This window comes from Pinus tabuliformis, chromosome X, assembly GCF_031772625.1.
Source record: "Pinus tabuliformis cultivar Carrire ecotype Pingquan chromosome X, CPIR1, whole genome shotgun sequence".
Taxonomy (NCBI): Eukaryota; Viridiplantae; Streptophyta; class Pinopsida; order Pinales; family Pinaceae; genus Pinus; species Pinus tabuliformis.
In genome coordinates, this window is record NC_142308.1 from 681,254,891 (window position 1) to 681,272,112 (window position 17,222).

The window sequence follows — 17,222 nt, forward strand, 5'->3', positions numbered from 1 at the left end:
GGCTCTCAAGCGCATGCTTCATACCCCAATCTGAGCCCCCACATCCTCGGATAGTGATACACCAACAAGTCACTGTGATGTAGAAGACATAGGTGCAACCAATAGATCAACATTGGCAAATCAAAGTTAGACGGGCATTAATTTTGAAAGTGACATGGCATGCTACAAGAGGAACAATATGCCAAATCAGAAGATGATGTGGACACATAATCCACTAAGGGTTATGGTGTGGAAGCTGAACATTCAATGGAGCCCAAGAGATCACTTGGAATATGGAAACCAAGGGTCATTAGACAATGTATAGATGTATATCACTGTGAATAGTAATGTATTCAACGCTTATCTTTCGTCTCTGCTTGTACATTCCAACATGGTATCAGAGCAGGTTTTGCTCAGAAACCGGTCAAATCTGCCTCTCCAAATTGGTCAGATCTGCCACTCTGAGCAGTACTGCAACCCTTGGTCTTTTCTGCCCTTGCTCTAATGCTAGTATTGGTCCATGCTCTAATGCTCTGCGACCTTAATGTTCACTCTGCCATTTTTCTATTCTCGCTCAAACTTCCTCAATGGTTTCGCTCCATGTTGTGACTTGCATTTTCTGAGAGCAGGCGACATAACCCTCCTCTCATGCACCTGGCATAACATCCCTCTTTTCTCCCCTTCACAATTTAATAGGAAGTTGCGTGTCTCCATTCCTTCATCTTCTTTTTCTTCGTTTCCTCATTTCAAAACCCTTTCTTGCTCTGCTTCTTTTCCTTCTCTCAATAGAAAAAGACAACATTACTACTGCTTGCAAACTGTCAGTAACAAAAGAGGACACAATAGACGCTCTCAGGGCAGCGGTGGAGGTGTTGGATATCTGAGTAGGTCGCATTTTGAAGGCGTGGAAACAGCCAGAGGCGGATTCATTGTACATTTAATAAGTCGATGTGGGCGAGCAGGAACCCTGCACCATATGCAGCAGCCTTGTCAATTACTTTGCGCAAGACAAGCTCCAGGAATGTGGTAGTCCTTGCAAATTTTAAGCCCAGGAATATGCGGGGTATCAATTCTAATGGCATGCTTTTGGATGCCTCAGATGCATCTCATGAAAATGTAGAGCTTCTTACCCGAAGATTATTGTCTTGGGAAGAGAGTTTGGATTGGTTCGGAGGAAGAATCAAACGCTCTGTCTGATGCTGCACTGAACGGGTATGCATTGAAGCTGTGGATTTGCCCGACAGTGGAGATTTTCTGTGTCTTAAATTTCCTGGCTTTAATCTTTGTAATTTTTCCAAAGATCTTGACGCCCAGAAGAAGCGTGAAATATATGTTTATTTTTAATAGATTTGCGTTAACATTCCTTGAAACAAGGCCATTTTCTTTCAACTGTCTATCACTGTTCAGGGCAGAATTATGTAAGGAATAAAGTTAAGGTTTTGGTGCAAAAATGATCGAGGCAGACGCAACATACAATGTAGCTTCCGATAATGAAGCAGATAGGGATGATGTTGAATGTTCTATCCCCTTAGCAAAAACGACTATTGGAATCAATGTTGGGACCTTCCAGTGCCATGTGGCAGTGTGGAAATATTAAAAGATCGGGCTTCTACAAAGCTCCAGAGGGGTCTTAAAATGACGCGCTCGTTTGTTCTCTTCACAAGTGATAGCCCTTCAAGTGGAATAAGTGCCGAAATACCCTATGATGAGCAGGTTTTGTTCTTCAGGACATTCTTGAGCCATGCGTTGGTTGATTATGCTAGTTGATGGTATATGTACGTGCATTGAATCCCCTTCCAAGCAGTAAGTTATGTGGAGCTCCGTGTGCAGTTCATAATAGTGAAGCAGTAATATTCATCAGAGATTCTTGTAATTGCTGATAAAGTTTGCTGGCTTTGGGCATTCTTTCTTTAGTTTTAGAAACACTGTACATCTTGTGCATTCAAATTAAAAACAATGGTAACTTGCAAATGGTGTTTTTTTGTAAGTTTACCAGTGAAATTACATTGTAAATGGGTGCATTTTCAGTAGAAACCAACACCCTTCTTGAGTTCCATGCATGGGGGATCATTGTTTTTTTTTTACCTTCATCCATGTGACTATTTTATAAACATATTCATCTTCTCATTTTGTATGGGATAAGAGGGGATTGACAGTGAGGCTTCTTGTGTTTTGAAGGCCTATCAATCAAGCATGTACAAGCGAGTTTGAGTAACAGTGATATCATCTTCTCACCTTGTATCTGATAGGGGGGAATTAATGATCAGCTACAAGTTTCAAAGAGCCTAAGCCACAACCTGAGCAACAGTGAAAACCAAACTCTCAAGCTTGAACCAGAATCAAAGTTGCAGCTTGAGTCAAAGTTATGAGTGTGATTCAGTTTACGGTCATCTTTAAACCGAAATTGGGAGCACCTCCTTTAGCAGAAGACTTCAGCTTGTAGCCAGATTTGCAATTGTTTTGGGAATTGCACTAAACGTTCTAGAGTTGGTGGTAAGCCTTAAACCACCGCAGGTTGAGACCTCCCTTTGCAGGTTGAGGTGTTGAAATTTCTAAGTTTGACACTTCAGAAATCCCTAATGCATTATCTGGTTTATTTTATCCTACTTGTTCTTATTATTAACAAGTTATTTATAAATATAAATACTGAAAATAAACATAAATGCAGCCTTAACTCATATACAAATCAACAACTGAAATACTGAGATAGACACACAAGGGACACTGTTATTTTTGGACAATCGTCCCCGGGAAAACCCAATGCGGGAAAACTGGTGCAACAGATGGGTTTTATTATTAAGCAGTTTCTGAATACAACTAGGGTGCCAGAAATGGCTCACCCAACAGAGAATGCCTTCGGTAGTAGTACCTCTCCTTGGAGACAGATATTCCGACTAGACACCAGATGATTGATCCCACAACAACTACGATAGTTCCTTAGTTGGACAACGAAAGCTGCTCCAAGCTTCTCCACTGCTCTGTGTCACTCAACTAGGGACTGTGTCACCCTTCCCAGCTCTAGTCTGCCCCACAGCTCCCTAGGCCCGGACAATTGAAGGAACTAAGCGTTCCAGCTCTGCGGAATCTCGGCAAAGGCTAAATCGCTCCTCTGGCCAACTACATCAAGCCTACCTGGCTGAGTAGGATGACGTGGCTCTTTGTGAGCCTCTTCTGCCTCTCTTTGCCTCTGCGCTGGTCCTCTCTCTGCCTCGAAATGATGACGCAGGCCCTCTGCGTCACTCCTCTGCTGCCTTCTACTTAGCAGTAGCTCTGTCTCTCGAGACAACTGCTACTATTGCAAATTTCCGATATTGCTGATGCTTTCAGTCCTCCTGTGATTTGCAATCCTATGATACCATATTGAAATTTCTAAGTCTGACACGTTAGAAATCCCTAATGCATTATCTGGTTTATTTGTCCTACTTGTTTATTCCATTAACAAGTTATTTATAAATATAAATACTGAAATAAACACAAATACAACCTTAACTCATATACAGATCATCAACTGAAACACTAAAACAAACACACAAGGGACACTGTTATTTTTGGACAATCGTCCCCGGAAAAACCCAATGCGGGAAAACCGGTGCAACAGTTCTGAGGGTTTTATTATTATGTAGATTTCTGGAGTACAACTACGGTGCCGAAATGTCTCACCCAACAGAGATTGTTACACGACAGTAATACCTTTTCTCGGAGACAGATATTCACCCTCTCAGCTCTAGTTTGCCCCACAAAATCCTTCCAGCGCTTCCTCTTGGCTTTGCGTCAGCCCTGCTAGCTTTAGATCAGCCCCTGAAGCCTCTACGTCAGTCCTCTGGCCCTATGCGTCAACACTCTGGCCCTCTGCATCAGCTCTCTGGCCTTCTGCGTCACCCACGCAGGTCCCTCAGCCTCTGCGCAGTCTCTAGCTGCCTCTGCGTAGCTTCTACTGCCTTTGCGTTGCTCTCGTTGCCTCTACGTCAACCTCTTCAGTCACTGCGCTGACCCTCAGGCACTATCCCTGCCTCTCTGCTATGTACTCACCGCCCCTCGCTACAACAGATCACTTGCCCCGCTCCAGAAAATCGAACTGACTGATCAATCTTGGTGTATCTCCAACTGACCCTTGAGTCTTCAGCGGTCGAGATTAAGTCTCTAATCAACGACTAAGATTAGATTTGGCTTGATCCATGTCATTTAGAACATTCTCACCTAGTTTTATATTAATACTCGTTAATATTTTAATTTTCTTAAGTTTAGACTTAGGAACCCCATTAAAAATATTAATTATTTTAATATCTCTCTAACCGGGTGGAATTTCCCCAAACCATTAATGGGTCTTGGAGATCTCATGCGCTTTAGCCCCTCCACCAATTTTCATGGCTAGAGCACATTCAATGCTACCACAAATCAACTTTGTCATCTGGAAGTCCATGATTCTCGCAGTCCTGGATAGACATCGCATCAAGGGCTTCGCCTTGAGAACCGTGGCTATCCCAGTCGACCCAGCTGAAAATGAAAATTATGAGGATGCGATGGTGAGGGCTAAGTGCATAATCCTTAATGGGGTCAAGGATCATGTCGTACCACATATCGCTGAAAAGAACACAACAAAGGAGATGTGGGATACTTTGACGACATTGTATCAGGGCACTTTCGTGCAGCGGAAGATGCTATTGGAGAATCAGTTGCGGTCGTATCAGATGCAGAAGGGGGAGCAGATAGATCTATACCTCCTCAAATTATAGGAGATTCGTGACCAACTTACTTCCATAGGGGCCATGCCGGATCAGGAGTTCATGGTGAGGACTGCCCTGAATGCAGTCTCCGAGGAGTGGGAGACATTTGTCCAAAGCATTTTGGGCAGAGCTAATCTTCTAGGATGGGAAGAGATGTGGGAAGCTCTTCGCCAAGAAGAGATCAGACGGTTGACCAAGGCGGGGAGTAGTGGCAAAGGAGGTCGAATCAAGAAAGAGGAGGAGGAGGATGCGGCTCTAGCATCTGCGGACAACAGGGGAAGAGTAAGAAGAAGGATATCTCCAAGGTGAAGTGTTTCCATTGTGGGAGCTGGGTCATTATGCATCCCAGTGTCCCAGGAAGAAGAACAAGGGAGAGGCTTTCGACTCCAAGGCAGCTCTGGCTAAGGTGGAAAAAGAAGTTGACGCTGATGACGACTGTGCCATGAGTGCTTATGCACCTCTAGAGAAGAGGTGGGGAGCTAGAGTTGTATTCGAGAGGACTACAGAAGGAGGGCAAGATCCTTGAGGTACCCAAACTCTTGGATCATATCCGGCTACGGGAGCCCTTAACGACAGTAGAAGGATGACAGATGTTAGGTAGAAGCAAGATGCGATGGAGCGACAAGGCAGTGCTAGAGTGGAGAGGTCTGTAGCAACGCAGTGGGAGTTGCAGCAGTGCGAGAGGCACAGAGGTGGTTGCAGCAGTGTGAGAGGCACAAAGGTGTTTGCAGCAGTGCGAGAGGCACAAAGGTGTTTGCAGCAGTGCGAGAGGCACAAAGGTGGTTGCAGCAACGCAGAGGCAGCAGAGGGAGCACAGGATAGCAGCAGAGGTAGCTTCAGCATCAGGAGGCTTCCGCACTGACAAGGATGTCAGAATTTGGGTAGATCAGTGACTTACTTCCCGGTAACTGAGTTGCAGTGCAGCAGTTAGTAGTGGAAGTGCTATGGGCAGCATGATGCAACATGTTGAGAGGAATTGCAGTACAAATGTAGTAGTGGCAATGGCAGGGTCATGGGTAGCAGTGCAATGGATGTTGGGCAATAGGCCAAGCATCAACACAGGTACCGGTGCAGAAGGATCAGTGTGATGTTCAGTGGTGGAGCATTACTAGAGCACATTCCTCGCTAAGGAGTGTTGATTTGTGGTAGCATCAGATGTGCCCTCACCATGAAAATTGGTGTAGAGGCTAAAGCACATGAGATCTCCAAGACCCAGAAATGGTTTGGAGAAATTCCACCCATTTTAATGGGGTTCCTAAGTCTAAACTTAGGAAAATTAAAATATTAATGGGTATTAATATAAAACTGGGTGAGAATGTTCTAAATGACATGGATCAAGCCAAATCTAATCTTAGCCGTTGATTAGAGACTTACTCTCGGCTGTTGAAGACTCAACAGGAAAAGTATAATAGGAAGCTTGAGGGTCAGTTGGAGATACACCAAGATTGATCAGTGAGTTCGAATTATGGAGCGGGGCTTGTTGAGAAATTTCGAACAAGTGATCTGTTGCAGCGAGGGGCAGTGAGTACATAGCAGAGAGGCAGGGATAGTGCTTGAGGGTCAGCGCAGAGACTGAAGAGGCTGACGCAGAGGGATCTATAGTTACACAGAGGCAACTAGAGACTTCACAGAGGCTGAGGGGCCTGCGTGGGTGATGCAGAAAGCCAAAGAGTTGACACAAAGGGCCAGAGGACTGATGCAGAGGGCCAGAGGACTGAAGCAGAGGCTTCAAGCGCTAATCTGAAGCTAGCAGGGCTGACGCAGAGCCAAGAGGAAGCGCCAAAAGGATTTTTGTGGGGCAGACTAGAGTTGAGAGGCTGAATATCTATCTTCGAGAAGAGGTATTACTGTTGCGTAACAATCTCTGTTGGGTGAGCCATTTTGTCACCCTAGTTGTACTCAAGAAATCTGCATAATAATAAAACCCTTAGAACTGTTGCACCGATTTTCTTGCATTGGGTTTTTCTGGGGACAATTGTCCATAAATAATGTGCCCTTTGTGTGTTTGTTTCAGTGTTTCAGTTGATGATTTGTATATGAGTTAAGGCTGCATTTGTGTTTATTTCAGTATTTATATTTATAAATAACTTGTTAATGGAATAAACAACCAGATAATGCAGTAGGGATTTCTAACGTGTTAGACTTAGAAATTTCAACAGTTCTCCCTTTTTCTGTAGGTTGAGACCTCCCTTTTCCAGGTTGATGGTCTCCCTTTTCAAGACAATGGGGAGCACTTCCTCTAACAGAAGACTTCAGCGTCTTGCTAGATTTGGAAGAGTTCCAAGAACTATATTAAGCATTCTAGTGTTGGTGGTCATACTTAATTATAGACCTCGAGTTCTCCCTTTTCCAGGTTGATGGTCTCCCTCTTCAAGACAATAGGGAGCACTTCCTCTAGCAGAAGACTTTAGCTTCTTGCCAGATTTGGAAGAGTTCCAGGAACTGCATTAAGCATTCCAGTGTTGGTGGTCATCCTTAACTATCATCGGTTGAGACCTCGAGTTCTCCCACCTTATGCCATCTTTTCATAGAGCACATTTAGCCATTGGTTGCCACTTTTGTATTACAGCTCTTTTCTTGGACTCATATATACCGCTTCGGATTGGGGGGGGGGTTGGAATGTCGGACACATAATCCATGAAGGGTTATGGTGTGGAAGATGAACAGTCAATGGAGTCCAAGAGACCTTGGAAGATGAATCCAGCTGTCACAATATTGTATTTATATGTAAATTCTTTGTGAATAATAATGCAATTCACACTTATCTTTCATCTCTAGTTGCACATTCCAACACTTGCAACATGATTGCATCTAATATGAGGGTGGCATATATATCATCTGTGCACATGAATGTTAGTCTTTTCCTCTTATACTGCATTTTACACAGACAGAGAAAACGATATCCCATTTTTCAAAGTTCCAAAGTTTTGTGTTTATGTGCTCTGATAAACAAACCTAGTTGAGTAAAATAAACTCTGATATCAATTTCAATTTACACCCACAACCAACAAAAGACTCTGCAAAATTGATTCACAGTTGTCAATGTATCCTGTTACAGTAAAACAATGCACTCTTGCAGAATCAACGCTGGTTTCTACAACACATCGTACCCTGCTCAGAGGATGCTTAATGCATTAACACAATATTGTACTACTTGGTAGCTATAACTTCAATGTTGACAAGATGTTAGTAAAACAAATGACATTTATTGCAATAGTTGACAAGGATAATAAAGATGAAGTACACAAGTACTTCAGGAAATCTAACTACGATAATTAAAATATTGCGAATGTGTAGTAAGTTACATAACAGTACAAGATGGCTTCAATAATATCAGAGTATCTCAAACTGTATAACTCCAATGGCCCACACAACAACTGCTTATAGCTCTTAGCCTCACATGAAGAATTTACAACACTTGTCTCCCTGGTTAATCATCTCTCAAGACTCTATGTGGATAGATCGACCAATTCACTACAAATCTCTTTGTTTTTGATAGACTCATCCATTAACATTACTGGTATTAACCTCAAAGGAGAGGTCACTGTGTATAAATGAATGTCTGGGTTGGTGAGCAAATCTAAGCAAGTGATCAAAGTTGACCAGGTATTCACTTTCCTAACAATCAATTCCATGTGAAGTCACACCAATTCATTATGGCCATGCTAGGTTAGCTTCTGCATTGAGGTATGTCTGCGAGAAAGTGCTACTGTCGTGTTGCTGCACTTTGCATTTCTCTGCACCTGTGCTCACCTCCCCTACGCTAAACACCCTCAAGTGATTTACACATGCACTAAATTATGTTTGGAATACCATTATATTTTCCAACAATTTATTGTATGCAGAGTTATTTCAATTTGCAGTAGCTTTTCTACACGTATCAACATAATTTTAAGGTGACAAATCTCAACCAGAAGATCTGATACTACTATGTTACATATCGTTTTGCTTTCCTTGGAACGTGGGTGCCAGATCTGATTCTATCTTGTTAAGGGATTTTATTTCAACAATGCAATTTATTTGATAACATCAAATCTGTTCATAAACCCTCAACCACAATCAAGATCTCGTGTAATCTTACATTGATTGACATACCTCGCCATACATATATTAAAACACAATAAGCCGTCAAAGATCTGAACAGTTAGAGTTGCATTATTAAATTCATGAAACTAAATAAGAAGAACCGCATGTACACAATATTCGTCTTTGATGGGTAAAATATACAACTTTAAATCTCAACTCTTGCTATCTATTGCTAGATTAAGGAAAAGGTTAATACAGGGCAAGAAACTTGTTGGGTCCACCTAAACATAGAGTAATCATGAGTTATTAAATTGACAAGTAGAGAGTAATAATGCTTTGGAGAATCTGAAAGAAAATATCCATTCCTAAAGTGTTTTGCACTGTTTGGTGACTCCAACGAGATCAGAGCCAGTTTCCTTTTGCTACTTGTTGCTACAACAAAGATCGGGACAATTGGATTCATCCCTATAATTTGCTACGACAAGTAAGACAGACAAGCATCTTATGTGCAAATGAATTACCTTGCATATATTCATCACCATTCGTCCTCCACGAGAATGATACGATCAACCTCATATAATCAATAATTGAAAATACTTGAGCCTTCTTCTCTCTAACAATATTTATAGCAAAGAATGAGAGCTCCAAAAACTGTAACGGGCAAACAATGAACATGGCAGTATATAATTCCTTTCGCCGTCTCTGGTGTTTATCCAATTCCATCGATGTATGACTTGCCAGCTGTCATACATGACCCACTCCTTTTTTCCGCCTATGCAATTCTTGTGCTTTTATTTTATTAATAGCTCATAAGCTTTTGGATTCTATCACATCTTTACATATAGTCTATTTATCATATGTTTTCGAATAATAGGGTCTTTAGTGATGAGATCCCATTTTTGCTAACAGCAGAAAGGATAAGATGATTTTTACCTATGGCCACATTTTTTAATAGGGAATCAAAATTGGGGTATTACATCTCACTACTAGACAAACATTGACAAAAACTCCATGGATTAAATGATTTTTCAAAATATTGTATTCAAAATTTGGAATATTTTGATTAGATACAAATCATTACATGGCAAATCCCACATTTACACATCAAACTAGACATATAATGGTCGAGTCCCAAGTGACTTGACGAATATTTGATGCTAAGATTGTCCAATCTCAGCGAGTTCTAGCGATCAAGGAAGCATGGATGTTTTAATTTTGGAGGGTGACTTTATAATATTACTATATTACTATATTACTATGTAATAGAAAATAAGTTTTCAACTGCTAATAAGCTAGTCACATTTAGCAATGCTATTCTATTCATTCACTTGTGATCTTCAATAAAAATATAACAAATTTACAGGAGAATGTTCAATATATTGGTAGAAAAAGCTCTTGTTTGCAGGTTTTATTTATGATTTTGAAGCAGTTTCCTTATATTGGAATATCAAGAAGTAACCCTATATATTTTTTGTGATCAGATTGTTAGCTAAATTGATTTGTGCTAAATTAGATGTTTTGAAGGCTCGATTCATACACTCTAGTGAAGGTTAAAGATTAATCTATTCTATGCTATCCAACTTCATACTTCAAGCATACTATTTTAGCCAAGTATTTAGAGATCGTTGGCATGTGTTTATTATTACAGAATTGTTGGGTTTAGTCCACTGCCATTTCATGGTATTTTTTTTTCCTGGTGATGATTTGAGTCTCATGTAGGGCATCTTTACAATCTATCTCCTAGAAGTTCTTTTAATGCACCCTTGTTATTTGTCTTCACACTTCTTTAATGTCTCTTGGAGTGTGTAACATTTCTCATTGTATTTAATTGCGTTGACTATGATGGTTTTCCCTTATATGGAGTAATTACATATAGAGGATTCAAGGTTGTTGGGTGCTCATCTTTTAAGCCTTAGGAGGTCACTGTTGCATAGAGGGTTTTTGATTTTCGAATGTGCTTAACTTCTACGTTTTGGGAGGCACTGTGTCATAGATCCTAAAGTATTGCACTTAGCTTCTGTCCTGTTAGTACAAAGTTGTTTGTGAATGAAATTTGGTCTGATTTTGGAATACAACTTAGCTTCTGTCCTCTTAGTATAAAGTTGTTTGTGAATGAAATTTGGTCTGATTTTGGAATGCAGGTGGAGCAACGCTTATATTTGATACAGAACTTGTTGCTGTTAATGGGAAAGGCATTAGTAACGATGGTGATAGCGATCTGTAAATAAGATTGCTCCATTTTGCTTTAAAGGGCAGAGTTCATACTTTAGAAAGCGAACTTGAAGTAACTTAATTTTAACAGGTTACATAATCTATTGTAGCATTCTCTTGAAATGGGAAATTGAGGTTGACTGTGTACTTCTCCAGTGGACAGGAGAAAGCGATAAAATTCAAATGTTGTTGTCATTATTTCCTTCGTTGAATGACATGTGATACAATGAAAGGGGGTCTGAACCGTCTTTGTTGACCTTTATTATTACTCGATGTATATTTCTTCCCATTAAAGAGGCAAAATATTCTATTTTAAATTTAAAGACTTTAAATTAACTGTGTTGTTTCTTGTTTATTTTTTCAGTTAAATTGCAATACTTGAATTTTCGATGGTACAAAGTGCTGAGATTTTGGGACTTAAACTTTCCTACAGAGTAGATGGTCATGCGCATTTAATGTTAATGATTATATTTTTAAAAAAGGTTTTACTGGCAAATCTTATTATCTTTCTAATAATTCTCGTAACATTAGGGTACTGGTCACATTCATCATCGCACATTTCAGCGAGGTTATAACGTCAATGAGGATTATACTTCTGTTACCCTCTCATCACACACTTCTTTTAGACTATGTAAATTGGTCGTTTACTTTCCAGGGTTCGATATTCATTATAAAATTTTGGAACAATTTAACATAGATTTTGTGATAGGAAATTATGTTTTTGCATAAAATCAATAAGTTCATAAATTTGATTTTATTTTGGAATTTTTTTTTACCAAATTTAAGAGGAATTTTGTTAAGACTTATATTTTTATCTATTTGATGGGAACTTTGACCATGAAATTTTTGTCTTTAAGGTTTTGATTCAATTTAAGAGAATCCAGATCGTTTGAATTTTGAACATTTACGCATTGAGAAAAAAAAGTCATTAAAAAGGTTGAGTTTGTCCACTATTAATTTTTTAATTATAATTTAAAATAATCCAAGAAAAGGGCCTCTTAATTTAATTAAGAAAACGAAGATTACATAATTAGATTTTGTATAGCATTCTAATGAGCTCTTTAGGCCTATAACAAAAAACCTGTGACAACCCTCTTTTTTATAAATAAAAGCTTCCAACATTTTTTTTGTTTGCTAGCTTGTCTGTGACCTATGGGACTCGTCAAAATCACCCAATGATTGCACCCAACTTGGGCCACACCAACCTTTGACATCACTGGTTCTGTGCCCACAAGGTTATGAACCTGAGACCTTAATAGTGCACCCTGTCCCATGGGAAAAACTTCCAACATTATGGCTTTAACCATTTCTACTCAAAAGAAAATTGCTTCCTGTCGTATTTCGAGAGATATATTTCTTTTGGATTATCTAACATGCATCTGCTAGCATTCATTGTTTGTTTCATCCACCACTTTCGTGATAACCTTAGAGCCTAAAAAATTAAAATATCGAGTAAGAAAATATATCCCATGATGATGTATATGATCAGAAATCTGTCCTTGGCGATTCTCAAGTGATTTCTAGATTCCTTTTGTCTAGCTTTAAAACTATCCCTTGTAAACTTGTGCAAGGGAAATATGAGTGAAGTCTGACTACGAAGACAAAACATCAAGGGACAAAGGATGTAGCCTAGAATTCCTTATGTCTGCCTCCTGTTTCATCCACTAAATTAAAAGTAGTGAATCTCCAAATATTTGTAAAGTAATTATGCCTTGTTCTTGGGCCAACATCAATAACAAGCATCATCAATTTAGAAGAGTTATTTGTTTCGACTTATTCTTGCTTTGAAAGAAACATTGTGGCTTAGGGATAAACAGAGGGGCCCCTTTGGAAGTGCCATTGAAGAAAATTTGTGGAAAATTGCTATTAAGCTTCAATTGATTGTCTTGTAGATTGTTTTTCTTGAAAGTGAGGAAAGATAGATAGAATATGCAAGTTTTGGACAACACATCTCAAAGGTGATGTGTCCTTATTCACAAACAATTTTGTCTTCTTGGCCAACCAAATGCCTTGAGAAACATTTAGAGGGAGGGATTTATGCCTTTAAGTTTATTTATTACTGAACCAAGATTTGAGAGAATCCTCTATAGAAATCCTATTCCAAGAATTTTTTCAAGCCTTTCATTTCTTTTACCCTGTTTCAATTATGTTTACTATAAGGTCCAGACATAATAAGATGTAGGTTTGATTCATTCTCTTGTTTATAGAGGTAGCGCCATCCGGTACCCACAAAATTTCTCTTTTCTCGGATATCCCAAGTTAAAGCTTTGTTATTCAAAAGAAGCCACATAAGGATTTCGAATTTCACTGAACATTTGGTTTTCCAAACTTGTATCCACCACCAAGCCTGATGGTTCTCCCTTTGCCTCGTTGCTAAAACTTTGTATTTAATGCCTGACATGTAGTCTCCAAATGGATTGAAAGACCAGATGATTTGGTCCTCATTGTCTCTTAATTTAACATGTTAGGCTTTTAAATTTCTTGTGCATCTCTATCTAAGTAATTGCATCTTACTCCCTTACCTCCAAGATAGCCAATGTTGTTAACAAGTATTTTCCTTTGCCCATGTAGCAACTTGTTTGAGAGTATAATGGTTAAGTGTAATGGTTGAGAGTACAACTTGAGTGGGCCTAATGGTTAATAGAAAGTGTTTCCTCCTAAGAGGTCACATGTTGAAAACCAGAGGGGGTTAGAGTATGTATGCCTATGTAGACTTAGCATTCAAATCGCTGCGTGGAGGTGGGTCCCTTGTCCCACAAACAAGGGAATCTCATATACCAATTTGGTGTCTAGCTTGGTGGTGACCTTAAAATTGGATAATAGTATAATAATACCCTTTATTTCTTATTATACGTTTCAAATGTGGGGTTATCCTATGCAAATCCCTCCTAATCCATGGTTCTAACCCAATTTGAGTTGTTTCCCTTCCCTACACACCCCACTAGCTAATTCTTGGCTAGGGAAATAACTATAATCATCACTTACGGGGCGATGGAGGCATTATGAAATCTCTTTTCCTTACCCATTCATTTACAACATTAAGAACTATGTTTTTGTCCTTAATGACTAGAGCCCAAAACCCATAACCTTAAACCAAGCACTATACATTCTTTGTTGCTAATGCTTTAGAAATTAGAAAGATGTTCTTTAACCCCCATCCTCGTTCTTTTGGTAATGCTAACTTGATTTGAGAAATCAACACCATTATTTTTATTTTTACCTATTTCTTCCGACTAAATGAACTTGTAGCATAATTGATTGATCTTTCCAACCACTTCCAATGACCTTTTTTTTAATACACATTAGATTTTAATGGAATTCCCAAGTATTTTAGTTCAACATTATGTTCTACTCTATTATAGGGAAACAATTGGGTAAATTGTTTTGCCCCCTGTGATATTTGACAATGATATTGTTGATTTCGCTATATTTATCTTCATAGTTGTAGCCATTCATAATAGATCAATGATTTCTTTGAGCTTGTCAACCACTCTTTTGGAACTGCTACAGAATAGGAGTATGCCAATGATAATGAGTAGGTGTATGACATAATAGGAATTTCCAACATTTATCTTTTGAAACTACCATTTCCAATGGTTGGCCTTAAGGATTTGCTTTGGCCTTCTATGACTAGAAGAAATATAGGAGGCAAGATAATGGGCACCCTTGCCTAAGACCTCTTTCTAGTCTAAGGAAGAATGAACTATATCATTTATTAGTGTTGCGAAAGAGACATAATTGATACAGTTCATTACCTAGGTTACAGAGAAGGACAAAAGACAAGATGTATAAGAATTAGGATTATAGAGCCAACTCATGCTATCATATGCTTTGGATAGGTCCACTTTTACTATCATTGCTCCCAAGTTTCTTATCTTGATTGATTAGAATTTTTCTTGTGCCACCACCATTGTGTCGTTGATTTGCCTTCCTAAAAGCCAAATTGTTCTACATATGTTTGTTGTGACAATTTTTTTTTATCCTTCTAGCAATAATCCTTGATTTGATTTTATAGATGCAAATACATAGTGATTTTAATCAGAAAATTTTGAAGCTTGCTAGATTATCATACTATTGTATTGATGTGAAGTTGTGTTAACCGCTGTGACGGTTTTTTCAGTGGTTCAAGATGACTCAACCACCCTTCTTAAATTCTCTTTAATGAACTCACAAGAAACTAGAAAATATTTCACTGGTAGCCCATTTGGCTTGGGGCTTTTATCCTTTTGTAAAGCTTTGAAATATCTAGAGTAACTCCTCTTTACCTACTTCCTTTGTTAGAGCATGATAATATTTCGGGCTAACAAAGGTTAGGAAGGATTTACACAATCTAATTACCTCGACAATTGCAACTCTATTTTGATCCGTAGAAAACAATTGGAATGGAAGTACTTAAATGCCTTCCAATTGCTATATCATTAAAATTTGTTGCCCATGATCTATGTACATTTTCAATTTTCCATATAGAGTTATGTTTTTCCTAGAATTAGCATCAATGTGGAAGAACCTAGTGTTCTCATCTCTCGTTTGTAGTCATAATGCCCTACTTTCAAGTCTTCATTATTTCTCTTTATCCATTACGATTGTCTCTTTTTCTACTGAACTTGTTTTATTTCTTCTTCCTAATGTTTCCTCTACCTCCTTAAGAGTTATGCCATCCTTTTTTTTTTCTTGTGACCATTTCACTGCAACTACATTGGCCTTTCTAGATTGTGATGAAATTGAAGAGAGGTTGATTCTCTTAAAGAGGGATCAAAATGTTTATGTGCTTCTTTTATCTCGGTCAAAAAACCTTCTTTTAACCATTTTGGATTCAAGTTAGAAGGACTAGCTGGTTCCCTTGAACTAGGGCCACTTCCAAAAGCACTATGATCCGATCTCCATGTAGTGTAAGCCCATTAACACAATTTTATATCTTCATCACTAAAAGCTTCTCAGATAGAGGAAATTTGAGGTCTAAAATGGGAGTCTTAAGGAAATAATAAAATAATAGTTAAAATGATAAAATATAAGTCATGAATTTTCAAAGGGATAAAAAGAAAATAATTTTTAAATTGTATTTTCGACTTGCCTCCTTATATGTTTACTCAAATTTCCAGTGCAGACACTCGTTGTATCCATAATTAAATTCTAGGTCCAAGAAGTTCCCACTTTGGATATTTTTGATAGATTGATAGTGAAATAAATTCAAAATACATGAAAATATGATTTAAAAAATTAGTTTTGTCCTATTCCTTACATAAACATGCACCTTTTGTGGTTGACATCATCATCTTGAATCATATTGCTTCTTTTAAAGTTGACTTTGATAGTACATTTTTTGTTTTGAGACATTTTTTTTACCTCAAAATTTCCCCTAATGTAGAAAGCTATCCAATCTTTTTGCAATATGCTCAACCACCTGCACCCCCCTCCCGTTCCCTTGTTTCTATAAGTTGGGGTTCATTTTGCAGAATGTAATAACCCTAACACCCCTAATTTGTTTATAAAATAATCAAACAAAGAGTCAACTTAAGCTATAGGTCCTCATAGAACTTTTGAATCCATTCACTGTTGAAGATTTTGTTCCAATTCATTCTTTCCAGATAGGAATCGTAAATATTAATAAGGATGATTTCTTTCACAAGGTTACATAGTTGCCCCTAAACCTGAAAAGAAAGTCCATGAGTAAAACATAAAATTTTCCACACTATAATGTTACTCCTTGATCTTCCTACAAAAGCAATAAAACTAAATTCCCAACCCCCTAAAAGCTTTGGAAGATCTTTTACAACTTTTTCCCCATCTACCATTAATTCTTTTGAAAATATGATAAACGAATTATTTAATATCTATTAATCTCTTTAAGACATTTTTTTGAGGCATTGGTCGATCCTCTACAATTTAGGGTAAAATTTATCATTTTGACAATTTGATGGGGGCAATTCTTCTAAAAGCCTCAAACAACAACCATTGTTTTCTATTTTTCACTTTAGAGTTGGCTTGCTTTTGTGCCAAAGATATAAATGATTTTCTTCTTCTCTAAGATGATTTTGAATTCTTCTCTTCTAAAAATCCCAAAGCCCTCTCTATCCCACCTAGCCCTCAACTTGAGATTTCATTTTGTAGCTTCTAATAATTGTGTTCAATGGGGGATCCTTGGTCACCTTACTCCATAGTTGAAGTCACATATTTCTTATGCGCGAAGCCCTCACCAACTTGAGGTCCACTTAACCCTTCCAAAGGTGTAAGAGGTCGAGGCTTAGGGATTTTTACGCTAAATAGATTGGGAAATAATTCACT

The 17,222-nt window shown here is 38.4% G+C and overlaps 1 protein-coding gene across 1 annotated transcript in view; it reads left to right on the top strand.

Moving 5' to 3' along the window:
- Nucleotides 1–11,276, top strand: part of LOC149141813 (FK506-binding protein 2-like) — a 107,156-nt gene extending 95,880 nt beyond the window's left edge. The window contains exon 6 of the mRNA XM_089446363.1: nucleotides 10,871–11,276. Coding sequence (XP_089302489.1) covers nucleotides 10,871–10,953 — 83 coding nt within the window. The 3' untranslated portion in view covers nucleotides 10,954–11,276. The remainder of the gene's footprint in view (nucleotides 1–10,870) is intronic.
- The last annotated feature ends 5,946 nt before the right edge of the window (nucleotides 11,277–17,222 follow it).